This window comes from Pan troglodytes, chromosome 13, assembly GCF_028858775.2.
Source record: "Pan troglodytes isolate AG18354 chromosome 13, NHGRI_mPanTro3-v2.0_pri, whole genome shotgun sequence".
NCBI lineage: Eukaryota > Metazoa > Chordata > Mammalia > Primates > Hominidae > Pan > Pan troglodytes.
In genome coordinates this window covers 110,353,691-110,368,889 of record NC_072411.2, presented here as the reverse complement: position 1 = coordinate 110,368,889, position 15,199 = coordinate 110,353,691, and the positions used below count along the sequence as shown (strand labels likewise).

General features: G+C 44.3%; 1 protein-coding gene, 1 long non-coding RNA gene and 1 pseudogene across 3 annotated transcripts in view; 2 read left to right on the top strand and 1 right to left on the bottom strand.

Annotated features, from left to right (window-relative positions):
* Positions 1-15,199, bottom strand: part of LOC134808003 (uncharacterized) — a 37,712-nt gene that overhangs the window by 15,135 nt on the left and 7,378 nt on the right. The window lies entirely within an intron of this gene.
* CRYGC (crystallin gamma C) lies at positions 1,728-13,441 on the top strand. 2 transcript variants are annotated; one of them, XM_063790272.1, is made up of 3 exons: positions 1,728-2,537; positions 11,895-12,137; positions 13,103-13,426. In XM_063790272.1, exons 1-3 carry the CDS (start codon positions 2,535-2,537, stop codon positions 13,373-13,375), a joined length of 519 nt encoding a protein of 172 aa, XP_063646342.1. In that variant the 5' UTR covers positions 1,728-2,534; the 3' UTR covers positions 13,376-13,426. The 2 variants fall into 2 exon arrangements, with proteins under 2 accessions (XP_063646342.1, NP_001129133.1); NM_001135661.1 differs by lacking the exon at positions 1,728-2,537 and adding an exon at positions 11,749-11,795 and having other exon boundaries at positions 13,103-13,441.
* LOC100613871 (replication factor C subunit 2-like) lies at positions 4,108-6,211 on the top strand (annotated as a pseudogene).

Sequence of the window (15,199 nt, the reverse complement as noted above, 5' to 3'; positions counted from 1 at the left end):
TCACCCAGGCAGGAGTTCAGTGGTGCAATCTCAGCTCACTGCAACCTCTGCCTCCCAGTTCAAGCAGTTCTCCTGCTTCAGCCTCCCAAGTAGCCAGAACTACAGGCGTGTGCCACCACGCCCGGCTAATGTTTGTATTTTTAGTAGAGACAGAGTTTCACCATGTTGGCCAGGCTGGTCTCAAACTCCTGACCTCAGGTGATCCACCCACCTCGGCCTCCCAAAGTGCTGGGATTAGAGGAGTGAGCCACCGCGCCTGGCCTACACTGGGTCATTTTTGAGAGTGAAAGTATATACTATTAATAATTACACTGGGACAAGAGACATGAACCAGGACTGTTCTAGGCAAACTTGGATGCAAGTTTAGCCTACTGTGTGTGTGTGTGTGTGCTAAATATTACTACAAAAGTGTCAAAAAGGTTTAAAATGTTAAAAAGTTTATGTTACAAAGTTACAGTATGCTAATGTTAGTTTATTATTGAAGAAAGAAAGCATTTTTAAAAAATGTGTAGCCTAAGTTTAGCCTACTGTATGTATATGTATATTAGCCTACTGTATGTGTGTATATATAGAGAGAGAACACAAATACATATAAAGATTTATTTCCTGAAAAACAGTCAGAATCTAGGATTATTTAGTGTTAACTCTTCCTAAATCTTGGGTCTTTAACCTTTAAACTCGCAACAATAGTGATGGCTTCCTGGAGCTATTAATCAGAGTCCTCTGTTTGTCAACAATAATATGTCAAACATAATTCAGAAAACCAAAAGCTTCTTGACATGCTGAATTTTACACTATTTTCCTAGAAGACATAAAATCACATATTTTGGCTGGGTGCAGTGGCTCACGCCTGTAATCCCAACATTTTGGAAGGCCAAGACAGGCGGATCACTTGAGGCCAGGAGTTTGAGACCAGCCTGACCAACATGCCGAAACCCCGTCTCTACTAAATTTAAATACAAAAATTAGCTGCACGTGGTGACACATGCCTGTAATCCCAGCTACTACAGAAGCTGAAGCACGAGAATCGCTTGAACCTGGGAGGCAGAGGTTGCAGTGAGGTGAGATCACGTCACTGCACTCCAGCCTGGGCAACAGAGAGAGACTCTATCTCTAAAAATAAAAATAAAAGTAAATCACCGTCTTTAGGCATGAAAATTATTCTAAAACATCTGAACTGAAAGGGATTAGAGTCCCCGAATCTCTTTGATCAAGTCATTATTCTTAGAAATTTTTTGCTCCTATCCCTGGGATACAGGCAAAGAAAAAGATGTCCTGTCCTCCTCCTAAATCCAACATAAAGAGAAAGTCAGTACTCAGGTGGTCCGCCTGCCTCGGCCTCCCAAAGTGCTGGGATTATAGGTGTGAGCCACCGTGCCCAGCTTGCTATACTATACTTTTTATCATCACTTTAGAGTATTCTCCTTCTACTTATACTTTAAAAAAAAAAAAAAAGTTAACTGTAAACAGCTTCAGGCAGAGCCTTCAGGAGGTACTACAGAAGAAAGCATCATTATCATAGGTGACAGTTCCATGTGTGTTTTTGCCCGTGAAGATCTTCCAGTGGTACAACATGTGGAAGTGGTAGACAGTGATATTGATGATCCTGACCCCGTGTAGGCCTAAACTAATGTGTGTGTTTGTGTCTTAGTTTTTCACAAAATTTTAAAAAGTAAAAGAATAGGCCAGGCGTGGTGGCTCACGCCGGTAATCCCAACACGTTGGGAGGCCGAGGCAGGCAGATCCCTTGAGCCCAGCAGTGTAAGGTTCTTGTATCGGTTCCAACCCCAAGAGCGCGTCCACAGACAACACGAGGAGGTGTGGAGCAATAAGCTGTTTTAAGGAGCGCCTGGGTGCGCCTGGGTGCAGAAAGGCCGAGGCTTAAAATGGCGTCAGCACCAAGTGAGGATGGGGCAAAAGTTTTATAGTCTCCTGTAAACAGGAAGTGTCCTAGTCTGACGTAAGTGCTACGTTGTACCCGGATGGCCTCTTTCTCGATCTTCAGGGGTACGTGTCTTCCAGCCGGCTCTCTTCCTGCTTCTGCTATCTTGCTGGCGCACACTGCTGACACAAGTGGCCTTGCGCCTTGGGACTGGGCCTGAGAAGGAAGGGGTTACTCATCCCCTTAAGCTTTCAGACCCTGGGGAGAATCATACAAGGAGTTTGAGACCACCCTGGGCAACATAGCAAAACGCCATCTCTATTAAAAAAAGAAAAAAGAAAAAAGTTTATATAGTAAGGATAAAAAGAAAATATTTTTGTACAGCTATACAATGTTTGTGTTTTAAGCTAAATATTACCACAAAAGTGTCAAAAAGGCTTAAAATGTTAAAAAGTTTATCAAGTTACAAAGTTACAGTATGTTAATGTTAATTATTGAAGAAAGAAAAGCATTTTAAAAAAATGTTGTGTACCCTAAGTGCACAGTGTGTATAAAGTCTACAGTGGTGTACAGTAATGTCCTAGGCCTTCACATTCATTCACCCTCCTCACTGACTCACCCAGAGCAACTTCCAGTCCTGCAAGCTCCATTCATGGTAAGTGTCCTATACAGGTGTACAATCTTTTTTTTTTGAGACAGAGTATCACTCTGTCACCCAGGCTGGAGTGCAGTGGTGTGATTTTGGCTAACCGCAAGCTCTGCCTCCTGGGTTCATGCCATTCTCTTGCCTCAGCCTCCCGAGTAGCTGGGACTACAGGCACCCACCACCACGCCCAGCTAATTTTTTTTGTATTTTTAGTAGAGACGGGGTTTCACCGTGTTAGCCAGAATGGTCTCTATCTCCTGACCTCGTGATCCGCCCGCCTTGGCCTCCCAAAGTGCTGAGATTACAGGCGTGAGCCACTGTGCCTGGCCAGGTGTACAGTTTTTTATCATTTATACCATATTTCTTGTTGGGAACAGGCTCCCCCAAATCTGGCCATAAACTGGCCCCAAAACTAGCCATAAACAAAATCTCTGCAGCACTGTGACATGTTCATGAGGCCCATAACGCCCACGCTGGAAGGTTGTGGGTTTACTGGAATGAGGACAAGGAACACCTGGCCCACCCAGCGGGAAAACCGCTTAAAAGCGTTCTTAAACCATGAACAATAGCATGAGCGATCTGTGCCTTAAGGGCATGTTCCTGCTGCAGATAACTAGCCAGACCCACCCCTTTATTTCGGCCCATCCCTTCGTTTCCCATAAGGGATACTTTTAGTTAATCGAGTATCTGTAGAAACAATGCTAATGACTGGCTTGCTGTTAATAAATACATGGGTAATCTCTGTTTGGGGCTCTCAGCTCTGAAGGCTGTGAAGCCCCTGATTTCCCACTTTACACCTCTATATTTCTGTGTGTGTGTCTTTAATTCCTCTAGCGCCACTGAGTTAGGCTGTCCCCGATAGAGCTGGTCTCCCATTTCTACTGTACCTTTTCTATGTTTAGATTTGTTTAGATACACAAATACTAGTGTGGTAGGCTGATCCATCTAGGTTTGTGTTAGTACACTCTATGATGTTCACACAACAATGAAATTTCTCAAAATGTATCCCATTGATAAGAGATGCATGGGGGAAGAGGAGGCTAGAGAATGTAGGCATGGGCCGGGCGTAGTGGCTTACTCCTGTAATCCCAGCAATTTGGGAGCCCGAGGCGGGAGGATTGCTTGAGCCCAGGAGCTCGAGACCAGCCTGGGCAACATAGTGAGACCTCATCTCTACAAAAAATAAACAAAATTAGCCAGGCATGGTAGCAGGCACCTGTGGTCCCAAATTCTCGGGAAGCTGAAGTGGGAGAATCCCCTGAGCCAGAGAGATAGAGGCTGCAGTGATCCAAGATCACGCCACTGTGCTCCAGCCTGGGCAACAGAGCGAGACCTTATCTCAAAAAAATAAAAAGAGCTAGAGAATGGAGGTGCAAGTGAGTAGCGGTGGTGCAGGCGAGCTTGCAGCCCAAGACCCTGCCTCTGCCCTCAGCAAGGCCCCTGGCAGGGCCAACGACTGCAAGCTGCATGGTGAGGGCCCAGGTCATAAGGAATGGGCACATCTGGATGTGAGAGTGGGGTTGAAAAATATAGGCCAGTAAAGCTGAATGAAAATGGCAGGAATGAATACACTGTGGGCAGGCTGGAGATCTTTGCAAGAGAAGGGAATATGCCTCACATCATCTTTGCTGGCCCCCTGGGAACTGACAAAGTTATAAGCATCCTGGGCCCAGCACTGAAGGATGCCATGCTGGAACTCAGTGCTTCAAATGGGCATTGACGTTGCGAGGAATAAAATCAAAATGTTTGCTTGACAAAAAGTCATCCTTCCCAAAGGTCAACATAAGATCATCTTCCTGGATGAAGCAGACAGCATAACTGATGGAGTCCAGCAAGCCTTCAGGGGAACCATTGAAATCTGCTCTAAAACGACTCACTGTGTTCTTGCTTTTAATGCTTCAGATAAGATCACCGGAAGGCCCATGTGACAGCAGCATAGATGAAGGATCAGAGAGAGGCCAAATTGGGGTTTGGACATCATGAAGAAGCTGTTGTAGTAGTCTAAGGAGAAGATAAAGGAGAGTTTTAGAATTCTACATTTGTCTGACTGGTGGTTCTTAGCTCCAGCTGCAGGTCAGCATCTCCAGTGGAGCTTTAAAGAAACTGTGAGTGTCCTGCTCCTACCCCCAGCCAGACCGAATTGTCATCTGCCCAGAAGGGCCCAACGCCCAGCACACATTGTGATTCCAGAGTCTTCCTGGGCCTGAATTGACTCATCTGAGGGCTTGTGGCACATGGATGTCTGCCTTGGAGGATCATTTCTCCATCTGAAAGCCCTGGCCAGCCAAGGCCATGCTGGGGCAGTGCTGGCTGAGGCCTCTGTCTGATTTGCACTTCAGCTGGGTGATTTGGGGAAGGATCTTAAAAAGCTGGAGTTCACTCTAGATTAGATGTTAGCAGAAAGCAGGGTTAATTTTGTGATTAGTTATCTCAAGAAATCTTACCCATGGGGAGGGGAGACTAGAACACGGATAAACCTGTAATCCATAAAGAAGTAGCAGTTAATCATTTTGACTGAGAGAGAGAGGGCTTGGAATTTTGAGAGTGGAGCATTGACTTTGTTTTTGTCTGCGCTTAGACAAAGTTAAGAAGTGGCCTTATTTTATCTCATTTCATCCTGGTCTCGGAGTAGCCTTGTCTGAAGTTGTTATTCTGTGAGACTGTTTATGTCTAATAGCGGAGTATCATGTCCTCACTGTGAGTGCCAGGCCAGCATCTGAATGTCAGAGCCTGCTCTTTTTTCTCACTTTTTTTCTCATTAATCAGACTATAGTCCATAGAGATAACTCATGCTCTGAGTGGTTATGTAATTTGCCATGGAGCTAATCAGTGGGCCTTCTGAGTGTAGGCGGCCTGAGTCCAAAGCTCACACTCTTGCCCGTGAAGCTTTATAGCCTCCCTCATGCTTGGAAAAGGAAAAGCAATTTATAAAGCAGTACTTTATACTTTGGTTAATACTTTGACATTTAGCCTTGTTTTTACTGCATTTCTCTTAAGCACCTGCTGCGAAAGAGGAGTCGCACCACCAGCATGGCTGGGCTGCGTGGATTATGCAGCTGCATCCTCGTAATCAAAGCACTAATAGGGTGATGCCAGCCTCTGAGGGAAACCTCACTGCCTTCCTGTCTCTGTTCAGAGGCCACTGGATCCCAGTGCATAGTCCTCCGCTACACAAAGCTGACCGATGCCCAGACCAGTGTGAGGCTGATGAATGCTAGAGAGAAGGGTACAGTTCTGTACACTGACTTTGGCCTAGAAGCCATCATCTTCATGGCCCAGGGAGACATGAGACAGGCCCTGAACAACTTGCAGTCCATCTTCCCAGGATCGGGCTTCAGTTACAGCGAGAAGTGTGTTCAGGGTCTGTGACGAGCCCCAGCCCCTGCTCATGAAGGAGATGATCCAGCACTGTGTGAATGCCCATGTCAAGGAAACCTACAAGATTCCCGCTCACCTATGGCATCTGGGCTACTCACCAGAAGATGTCATTGGCAACATCTTCCAAGTGTGTAAAACTTTCCAAATGGCAGAATAACTGATAAAGTGGAGTTTGTCAAGGAAATTGGATACACTGGTATGAAAGCAGCGGAGGAGTGAACTCCCTTCTGCAGACAATGGGGTTCCTGGCCAGGCTACGTCAGAAGACAATGGCCCCAGTGGCCATAGAGCAGAGGCTTTATTGATTGAGTTACAAGAGTCCTAATCCCTGCAATACAGGAGGTGCAGCCTTCTGAAGTGAAGGGGGAAGCGTGGGTGGGGAATGCCACCTTAAGCTGGTGCCAGCATACACCATACTTTAAACCCTCGTGGTTTTCACGTTGCTTCTAGCTGATCTCTGCTCCATGAGTGTTTGCATTCAACCTCAGACTCACTGACGAGTGATGGAGCAGGGCAGAAAGGCTCAGAGAAGCTCAGGGCAGGCACCTGATCTGTGTGTGAGTTGACATTTAGCTCATAAAGCCTTGCAGTGTTTGTTGTAAGGTGACCACATGAGGCCTCAAGGAAAACCAGCTTCCTGTCTCTGCCCTTGCTTGTTCCTCCCCTTCTACTTGTGGCCCCTAGCAGCCTGCAAGTAGGAAGATGACTAGAGAGTAGATTGGACAAGCTAATCTCAGTTCTTCTAGAAGCATGAAGGGACCAGTTCCCTGGGGTGAGGGCAGAGTTTGCTGTAATTTATTTAGATAGACTTCTCAAAACCAGGGCAATAAGCCCTTCAGGAAGGGCTTGCTGAGGGGGTGCTGACTGGCAAAGCACCACACAAAAACCCCAGCATGATGCCTTTCCCATGTCCTCGAGGGAACTCTTGGCCTTCACTTTAGAATTCCCCAGTGAATTTTATATTAATTTGTAGAACTGCCTTTTTATTTGCAAGGGTACTATTTTTTCCCATTTTTTAAAATTAAAATTGCAATCATATAAAAAAGAGATGCATGACTGCATAGGATACCACCGTATATTAATTGCTAAGAAGCAGGAAGGTGGGTGGTAAAATCAACTGCTGGCTGGACCTCAGACACCAGCAAAACTCTAGAATTGGCTACCGCTGTTGTAACATTAATTTCTCATCTCAGAAGAAATAAAAATTAGAATTACTAAGGAGTGGAAGGACTTAGGGCACAACACAGCATTCCTGGTTTTTCCCTTTTGCTTATTATCTCTATTGTTATAAAGGCCCATTATGGCTGGGTGTGGTGGCTCACACCTGTAATTCCAGCACTTTGGGAGGCCGAGGTGGGCAGATCACCTGAGGTCAGGAGTTCAAGACCAGCCTGGCCAACATGGTGAAACCCTGACTCTACTAAAGGTACAAAAATTAGCTGGGTGTGGTGGCAGGCGCCTGTAATCCCAGCTACTCGGGAGGCTGAGAGGCAGGATAATCACTTGAACCCAGGAGGCAGAGGTTGCAGTGAGCCAAGATCGCGCCACTGCACTCCAACCTGGGTGACAAGAGCAAGATTTCATCTCAAAAAAAAAAAAAGAAGGCCGGGCACAGTGGCTCACTCTTGTAATCCCAGCACTTTGGGAGGCCGAGGTGGGCGTATCACAAGGTCAGGAGATCGAGACCACGGTGAAACCCCGTCTCTACTAAAAATACAAAAAATTAGCCGGGCGTGGTGGCGGGCGCCTGTAGTCCCAGCTACTCGGAGAGGCTGAGGCAGGAGAATGGTGTGAACCCGGGAGGCGGAGCTTGCAGTGAACCGAGATCGCGCCACTGCACTCCAGCCTGGGTGACACAGCGAGACTCCGCCTCAAAAAAAAAAAAAAAAAAGCCCCATTAAATCGATCAAGTGCAGGGTGCCTGTGTCATCCTACACATCGAAAGTTGCACATCCTGAACTTCGATGTGAGTGTGTTATGCCTGTGTATATTGAACATTTGAAACAGGCTCCATAGACCATTATAATAATAAATTTCAGACAAGGAATAACATTCACACATCCCCCCTCCCGGGCATTTATTGAGTAACCTTTCTGTGCCAGTCCTCTAAGCCAATTAGTGAGAACACAAAAATAAAGATGGAATAGACTCTGCCTTTATGGGGCTCTCCCATCTATTTTGAGGGACTGTTGTCTAAACAAAATAATTAGATAAGTGATAGTTACCATTATAGTGGTATGAACATGAGGAGCCACGGAGGCAGTAGTTAATTCAGCCCAGAAGATTAGGAAAGGTTCAGGAAAATCTTTTACAGACAAACTGACGCTTGAGCTGAGACTTGAAGAAAGGGTAAAATTTTTCTGGTTGAAAAATAAACTGGTGTCTCATTGAGAAGGATCAATATGTTGAAAAACAAGAACAACATGAAATAACATTGTGCATTTGGGAAATGACAAGCGGTTCGGCGTGATCGATCAGAAAGCGTGGGGACAGACAGCAGAGGCCAGGTCTAGGATGCCGCGCTAAGGGATCAATATTGGATCCTGGAGACAATGGGAGTCCGTGAAATTTTTCAAGCAAATGAACAGCATGACTTGATGTGTTTTGATTCTCATCACCCCAGCATCTGTCCGAGTGCAGTTTGGAGGAAGACAACACTGGGCAGAGTCAGGAGGCTGTTGAAAGTCCAGCTGAGATATGATAAGACCCTATGCAAGGCAGCTACAATGGCAGGGGTTTGGGGGTGGGAGGTGGTTGGGGCAGAGGAGAGAAGGAGAAAGATTTGAAAAAAGGTTAGAGAAATACAAGACTATGCCATTATGGAACAAGAGCGATGTTCTGTAATATGCACTTTCTGGCCCCTTTATTGCTTTTCCTGTCTTCTTACCAGTGCTCTAATTTAAGTGCTGGTATCTCTGCTCTGATTCTCTCACTGTGTACATATGAAACTTTATAGAACAAGAAAGAGTGCTGGCCAGGCGCGGTGACTCACGCCTGTAATCCTAGCACTTTGGCAGGCCGAGGTGGGCAGATCACGAGGTCAGGAGATCGAGACCATCCTGGCTAACACGGTGAAACCCTGTCCCTACTAAAAATACAAAAAAAAAAATTAACCAGGCGTGGTCATGGGTGCCTGTAGTCCCAGCTACTCAGGAGGCTGAGGCAGGAGAATTGCTTGAACCCAGGAGGCGGAGGTTGCAGTGAGCTGAGATCACGCCACGGCACTCCAGCCTGGGCGACAGAGCGAGACACCGTCTCAAAAAAAAAAAAAAAAAAAAAAGAGTGCTACAAAACAGAGAGCACATCTGCCTTTAAGTCTAACGAGAATGTTAGGCGGGGCACAGTGACTCACGCCTGTAATCCCAGCACTTTGAGAGGCAGAGGAAAATGGATTGCTTGAGGAGATCAAGACCAGACTGGGCAACATAGTGAGACCCTGTCTCTACATAAAGAAAATACAAAAAAATTAGCTGGGCATGGTGGCATGCACCTGTAGTCCCAGCTACTCAAGAGACTGAGGTGGGAGCTTGAGCTTGAGCGTGGGAGGCAGAAACTGCAGTGAGCTGAGATTGTGTCCCTGCACTCTAGCCTGGACAACAGAGCAGAACTCTGTCTCAAAAAATAAATAAATAGAATTAAGAGAATGTTAGTACAATTCCTAATAAGGCATTGCCTAGGGATGGCTAAAATACATGATTTCCTTGTCAAAACATGAAGGGATAAACCACAGCAGTGTTTTGGCCCAAGAACCATTTGGTGCTCATTAAAAATATAGGTTCTGGGCTGGGCATGGTGGCTCATGCCTGTAATCCCAGCACTTTGGGAGACCGAGGTGAGTGGATCACCTGAGGTCAGAAATTCGAGACCATCATGGCCAACATAGCAAAACCCTGTCTCCAATAAAAATACAAAAATTAGCCGGGCGTGGTGACCCGTGCCTATAATCTCAGCTACTCAGGAAGCTGAGGCAGAAGAATCACTTGAACCCGGGAAGCAGAGGTTGCAGTGAGCTGAGATCGCACCACTGCACTCCAGCCTGGGTAACAGAGCAAGACTCCATCTCAAAAAATAAAATAAAATAAAAAATAAAAATGTAGGTTCTGAGGTCTTCTCCTGATCTAATGATGCAGGATTTGGCCAAAAGATCAAGATGGTAATTTGCGTTTTTAATAAGCAAGGTGATTCTTAGGCACGCTGGAGTTTGAAAACCACCCGATGGTTTCAAAAGTCCCTTCAAGCCTAATTTTTCTTTAATCACAAATGACTTCATAGAGGATACATTTTTTCAGGAATCTTTGAGAGGATTAAATATCTTTGAGAGGGATAAACAGGGTGAAGTCAGCCTTAACAATGTCACTCTATTACTAATAACAACATTTATTCAGTGTTCATTTGTGCCAAGTATGTGCCAAATGCCTGATACACATAATCCCACTTATTCATGTCAATGTCCTTTAGCTAAAGACCACCAGGGACACACCTGTCTTTAAACAAGTTGAGCTTATTACTTGTTGCAGCAAGGGAGGACATGCTCCTTGGGGAAGCTTGGAGTGTCTCAGTAAGAGAGCTCAGAAAGAAACTGTTATAGGATTTGCACTTCAGTTGTGCGATTTGGGGAAGGAGCTAAAAAAGTTGGAGTTCACTCCAGATTAGATGTTAGCAGAAAGCAGGGTTAATTTTGTGATTAGTTATCTCAAGAAATCTTACCCGTAGGGAGGGGAGACTAGAACACGGATAAACCTGTAATCCATAAAGAAGTGGCAGTTAATCATTTTGGCTGAGAGAGTGAGGGCTTGGGATTTTGAGAGTGGAGCATTGACTTTGTTTTCGTCTGCGCTTAGGCAAAGTTAAGAAGTGGATTTATTTTATCTCATTTCATCCTGGTCTCGGAGTAGCCTTGTCTGAAGTTGTTATTCTGTGAGACTGTTTATGTCTAATAGGGGAGTAACATGTCCTCACTGCGAGTGCCAGGCCAGCATCTGAATGTCAGAGCCTGCTCTTTTTTCTCACTTTTTTTCTCATTAATCAGACTATAGTCCATGAGATAACTCCTGCTCTGAGTGGTTATATAATTTGCCATGGAGCTAATCAGTGGGCCTTCTGAGTGCAGGCGGCCTGAGTCCAAAGCTCACACTCTTGCCCGTGAAGCTTTATGGGCTCCCTCACGCTTGAAAAAGGGAAAGCAATCTATAAAGTAGTATACGGTACTTCTCAGTCTTGGGCCCAGTGACCATAGAAACCTTTCCCTTGCTTGTTATCGTAAGTTCACTACCAGGGACTGATCTCTAGTTAGACGACGTGCCCACGAAAGGCATAGTTAAAAGCTGTCTTAAAGCATTGGGTTAACGAAGTCAAAACTAGCCAAGATAAGAATCTAGATTTGTGTCCGGCCCTGGACTGGAAAATTGTGTAAAGACAAAAATGTAAGGTAGAGCAGTCTCTGCCATCCAGGGAAATGAGTCAGTGCTTGTGGCATTCTACCTCAGCAACCTCTCTGGAATCCTGGAGCAATTCTATAATGGCATAGATCTTTCCCAGAAAATTCACAGGGAATAATTCAATCATATAGAGAGAACCACGAATTTCAGGTCAAAAGTTCAGACTGATGCACAGATAAATTTAGAAAACACTAACAATCCAAATAAAAGCAACACAGAGCAGTATGTACAGGACAGCGTTAGAATATACCAGAGAACAAGGACACAATCTACAATCATTTCCAGTGAATGCAGGATGTTAAAGAGATGCATAAAATCCCCTTACCGCTGAGGGCCCCTTTTGTGTTGTTCTTGCCAACGCAGCAGCCATCCTGCTATATAGACTGGCTGTGCAGCCGCAGGCCCCATCACACTGAACTCGCATCATCTGTGTCAACCAGCCATGGGGAAGGTGAGCAGAACACAAATTAAATAAAATGAAAAAAAGTTGCCTTTATATAATGCCTGTTAGGAGCAAATAATGTAATTCGGAACGATTCTTCCTTTGCAGATCACCTTCTATGAGGACAGGGCCTTCCAGGGCCGCAGCTACGAAACCACCACTGACTGCCCCAACCTGCAGACGTATTTCAGCCGCTGCAACTCCATCCGGGTGGAGAGCGGCTGCTGGATGCTCTATGAGCGTCCCAACTACCAAGGTCAACAATACTTGCTGCGGCGAGGGGAGTACCCCGACTACCAGCAATGGATGGGCCTCAGCGACTCCATCCGCTCCTGTTGTCTCATCCCCCAAGTGAGTTTTCTAGATTTCCATCATGCCGCCAGAGTCCCCACTGTATTGTCAATGTGGGTTACAGGGAGGGAGATTTGCATTTAAAAACACCTAAGGGTTAGATGGACATCAGAGACCTGCATAAGCCAGATAGATAACATGCACAAAAACAGCAGAGAATGTAAGGAAGAACCCACTTAGAGGAAGAATCCGTTTTACTTGAAATTTTTGCTACCAATAAGTCAATTAAAAGAGGTCTGTAACAAATGTAATATCATAATGGGATATAAAACAAAACTTGCAAATGGGAAGCTGGTTGGGCATAAAAAGATGGTATTTTTAACAAATTATTTTGTCTATAGTAAAAGAATTTCTAATGAATGAATTAGATAGATTCCACCATGGACTAGTAAACCTTCAAAGCTGTATTGTTAATATAGGCTATTCAAAGGTTGTGTCCAACTTTGGAAAAGGTAATTTTTCTTAATTTGGAAAATCAGTTAAATTCTCATTCCAAATGACTATTTAACTTTACACTGAAGTACAAGATTTTTTAAATCTTACTTTAGTGGTAAATTTATATGTTTGTAAATTTGGGAGATAATACCCTTACTAAAAGAATACTAGTGAAAATAAATTATTTCTATTTTTCCCCCCAAATGTAGTTTGAATTAACACAGGTAATTAGGAATCAAGATATCTCAGTTCTTGATGGATTCTAACTCAGAGTTTGAACCTCTTAAAAATTCCATCTCCTAAATAAGAATGAATTTCAGGTCAAATAGAAAATGAGCGTGCCAGTATTTAGGTGCTAGTGGAAGACAGATCCATGCGCAGCAACCACAGTAATCTACATTTTACACTATCTAAATTTTACAATGACAATTCCATGCCCCAACCTACCAAGTTCATCTGTTCTTTGGTTGGACAAATTCTGGAAGAGACTCATTTGCTTTTTTCCATCCTTCTTTCTGTGGACCGAGTAGACAGTCTCCCACAGGCTGCGGCTGTACGAGAGGGAAGACCACAAAGGCCTCATGATGGAGCTGAGTGAAGACTGCCCCAGCATCCAGGACCGCTTCCACCTCAGCGAGATCCGTTCCCTCCACGTGCTGGAGGGCTGCTGGGTCCTCTACGAGCTGCCCAACTACCGGGGGCGGCAGTACCTGCTGAGGCCCCAAGAGTACAGGCGGTGCCAGGACTGGGGAGCCATGGATGCTAAGGCAGGCTCTTTGCGGAGAGTGGTGGATTTGTATTAAAATAGCTTAACACTACCAATTTCCCATTTTGGAACCTAATAAATATTTAGTCTGCATTGCTGGCAATTGCTGACTTCTGTCATTCTTTCATTGTGCAAATCAGTTCACCTTTAAATGCTCCTTGTCAAAAGTTAAGAAGTGAATGGGGTGGGGGACGGGGTCTATTGGAGAAGAGCTTCAAGGTAGAGTGAGTTTGAACAAGCCTCGGACGTTGGGGTGGAGGCAGGGTGTAGCCTGCCCAAGAAAGAAAACGCAGGGCAATGCCAGAAACCTGGGAGAGGCTGACTGGCGAGAAGGGAGGCATTCAACTAAGCACCTTGAGGAACAATAGTTGGGAAGTTTCCTTCTAACCAAAAATGGGTTAGACAAAAGGCAAAGTCAGATGAGTGGAGAGGGCAAACTTAACTTGGCCAACAGCCTGATTAGACTATATAAAGGATTGTAGTTTTGTTTACTTTCAGACACAGTATTATATAACTAATGCCAGGGCCATCGCAGCCATTGCCGTACCTTTGAACAAAGCTAAAGACTATTCATCTTCTTTTGAAAATGGCTCCTGTCCAGAAGTGTAGCTCTCGGTCGGTACTACCCCTGGCCCAAATGCTGTGTCAACTATAGAAACTGCACATCAGTTTCATGGTGACCAGCTATTGCAAATAAATTAATAATAAGAGATACACATCAATCTTTTAAATAGATTTGCATGGTATAGTGTACCCCAAACATAAAAAATAACTACAAAAAACATCGTTCTGGCATAAGGACACATGTATACATATGTTTATCACAGCACTATTCATGACAGCAAAGACATGGAATCAACCTAAATGCCCATCAATGGTAGGCTGGATTTTACAAAGTGGTACATATATACGATGGAATACTATGCAGCCATAAAAAAGAATGAGACCCTGTCCTTTGCAGCAACATAGATGGAGCTGGAGGCCATTATCCTAAGCAAACTAACACAGGAACAGAAAACAAAATACCTCATGTTCTCGCTTCTAAGTGGGAGCTAAACTTTGAGTACATGTGGACCAGAAGAAAACAAGAGACGCTGGGGCCTGCTTGAGGTTGCAGGGTGGGAGGTTGGAGAGGATCAAAAAACTACCTGTCAGGTACTATACTTATCACCTGGGTGATAAAATAATCTGTACACCAAACCTTCACAACATGCAATTTACCTGTATTACAAACCTGGATACGTGCCCCTAAATCTAAAATAAAAGTTTAAATAAACAAATACATAAGTCCTGTAACTACAAAATGGGCTCAAATTTAAAGGTGCTTTAAAGAAAGCCATAATTTCTGGAGCCTTTTATTAAACTAAAATCTGCTTGCTCATAAGCAAAGCCCTAAAAAGTAAAAATAAAAAAAAAAGAAAAAAGAAAGCAATTACAAGTCTTTTCATCAGCAGAGAATTTATTTATTTTAACTTAAAAATTTCCCTTCAAAGTAAAAGGCCTCCCATAATCTTACTACTGTACAAATTCTATAAAGAAGTTGAGGGGAGTCCTTCTGATGCCCCTCATTGCTAACTCTTGTTTATAGTTGGTGGGCACCCTTCTGGGATTTTCTCCTTGTTTATATAGCTCTCTCATAAAACACATGCTTCTTTTCTTTACAAAAATGGAATCATGCTATACATATTAGTCTGCAACTTGCTTTTAAAATGTATTATAATATGGACATATATCTAGGTCAGTATCTTATTCTGTTTGATGGTTGAATTGCATCCCATTGTTTGGAGGTCCCTTAGACCATTTCACCTTTGTCCGCTTAAGTGACTGGGCTTTTCCAATGTTGCTTTTACCAACAATGCTG

Coding starts and splice junctions, on each gene's coding strand:
- CRYGC (NM_001135661.1), top strand. Junction 12,138..13,102: donor CCTGTTGTCTCATCCCCCAA/GTGAGTTTTCTA, acceptor TGGACCGAGTAG/ACAGTCTCCCACAGGCTGCG.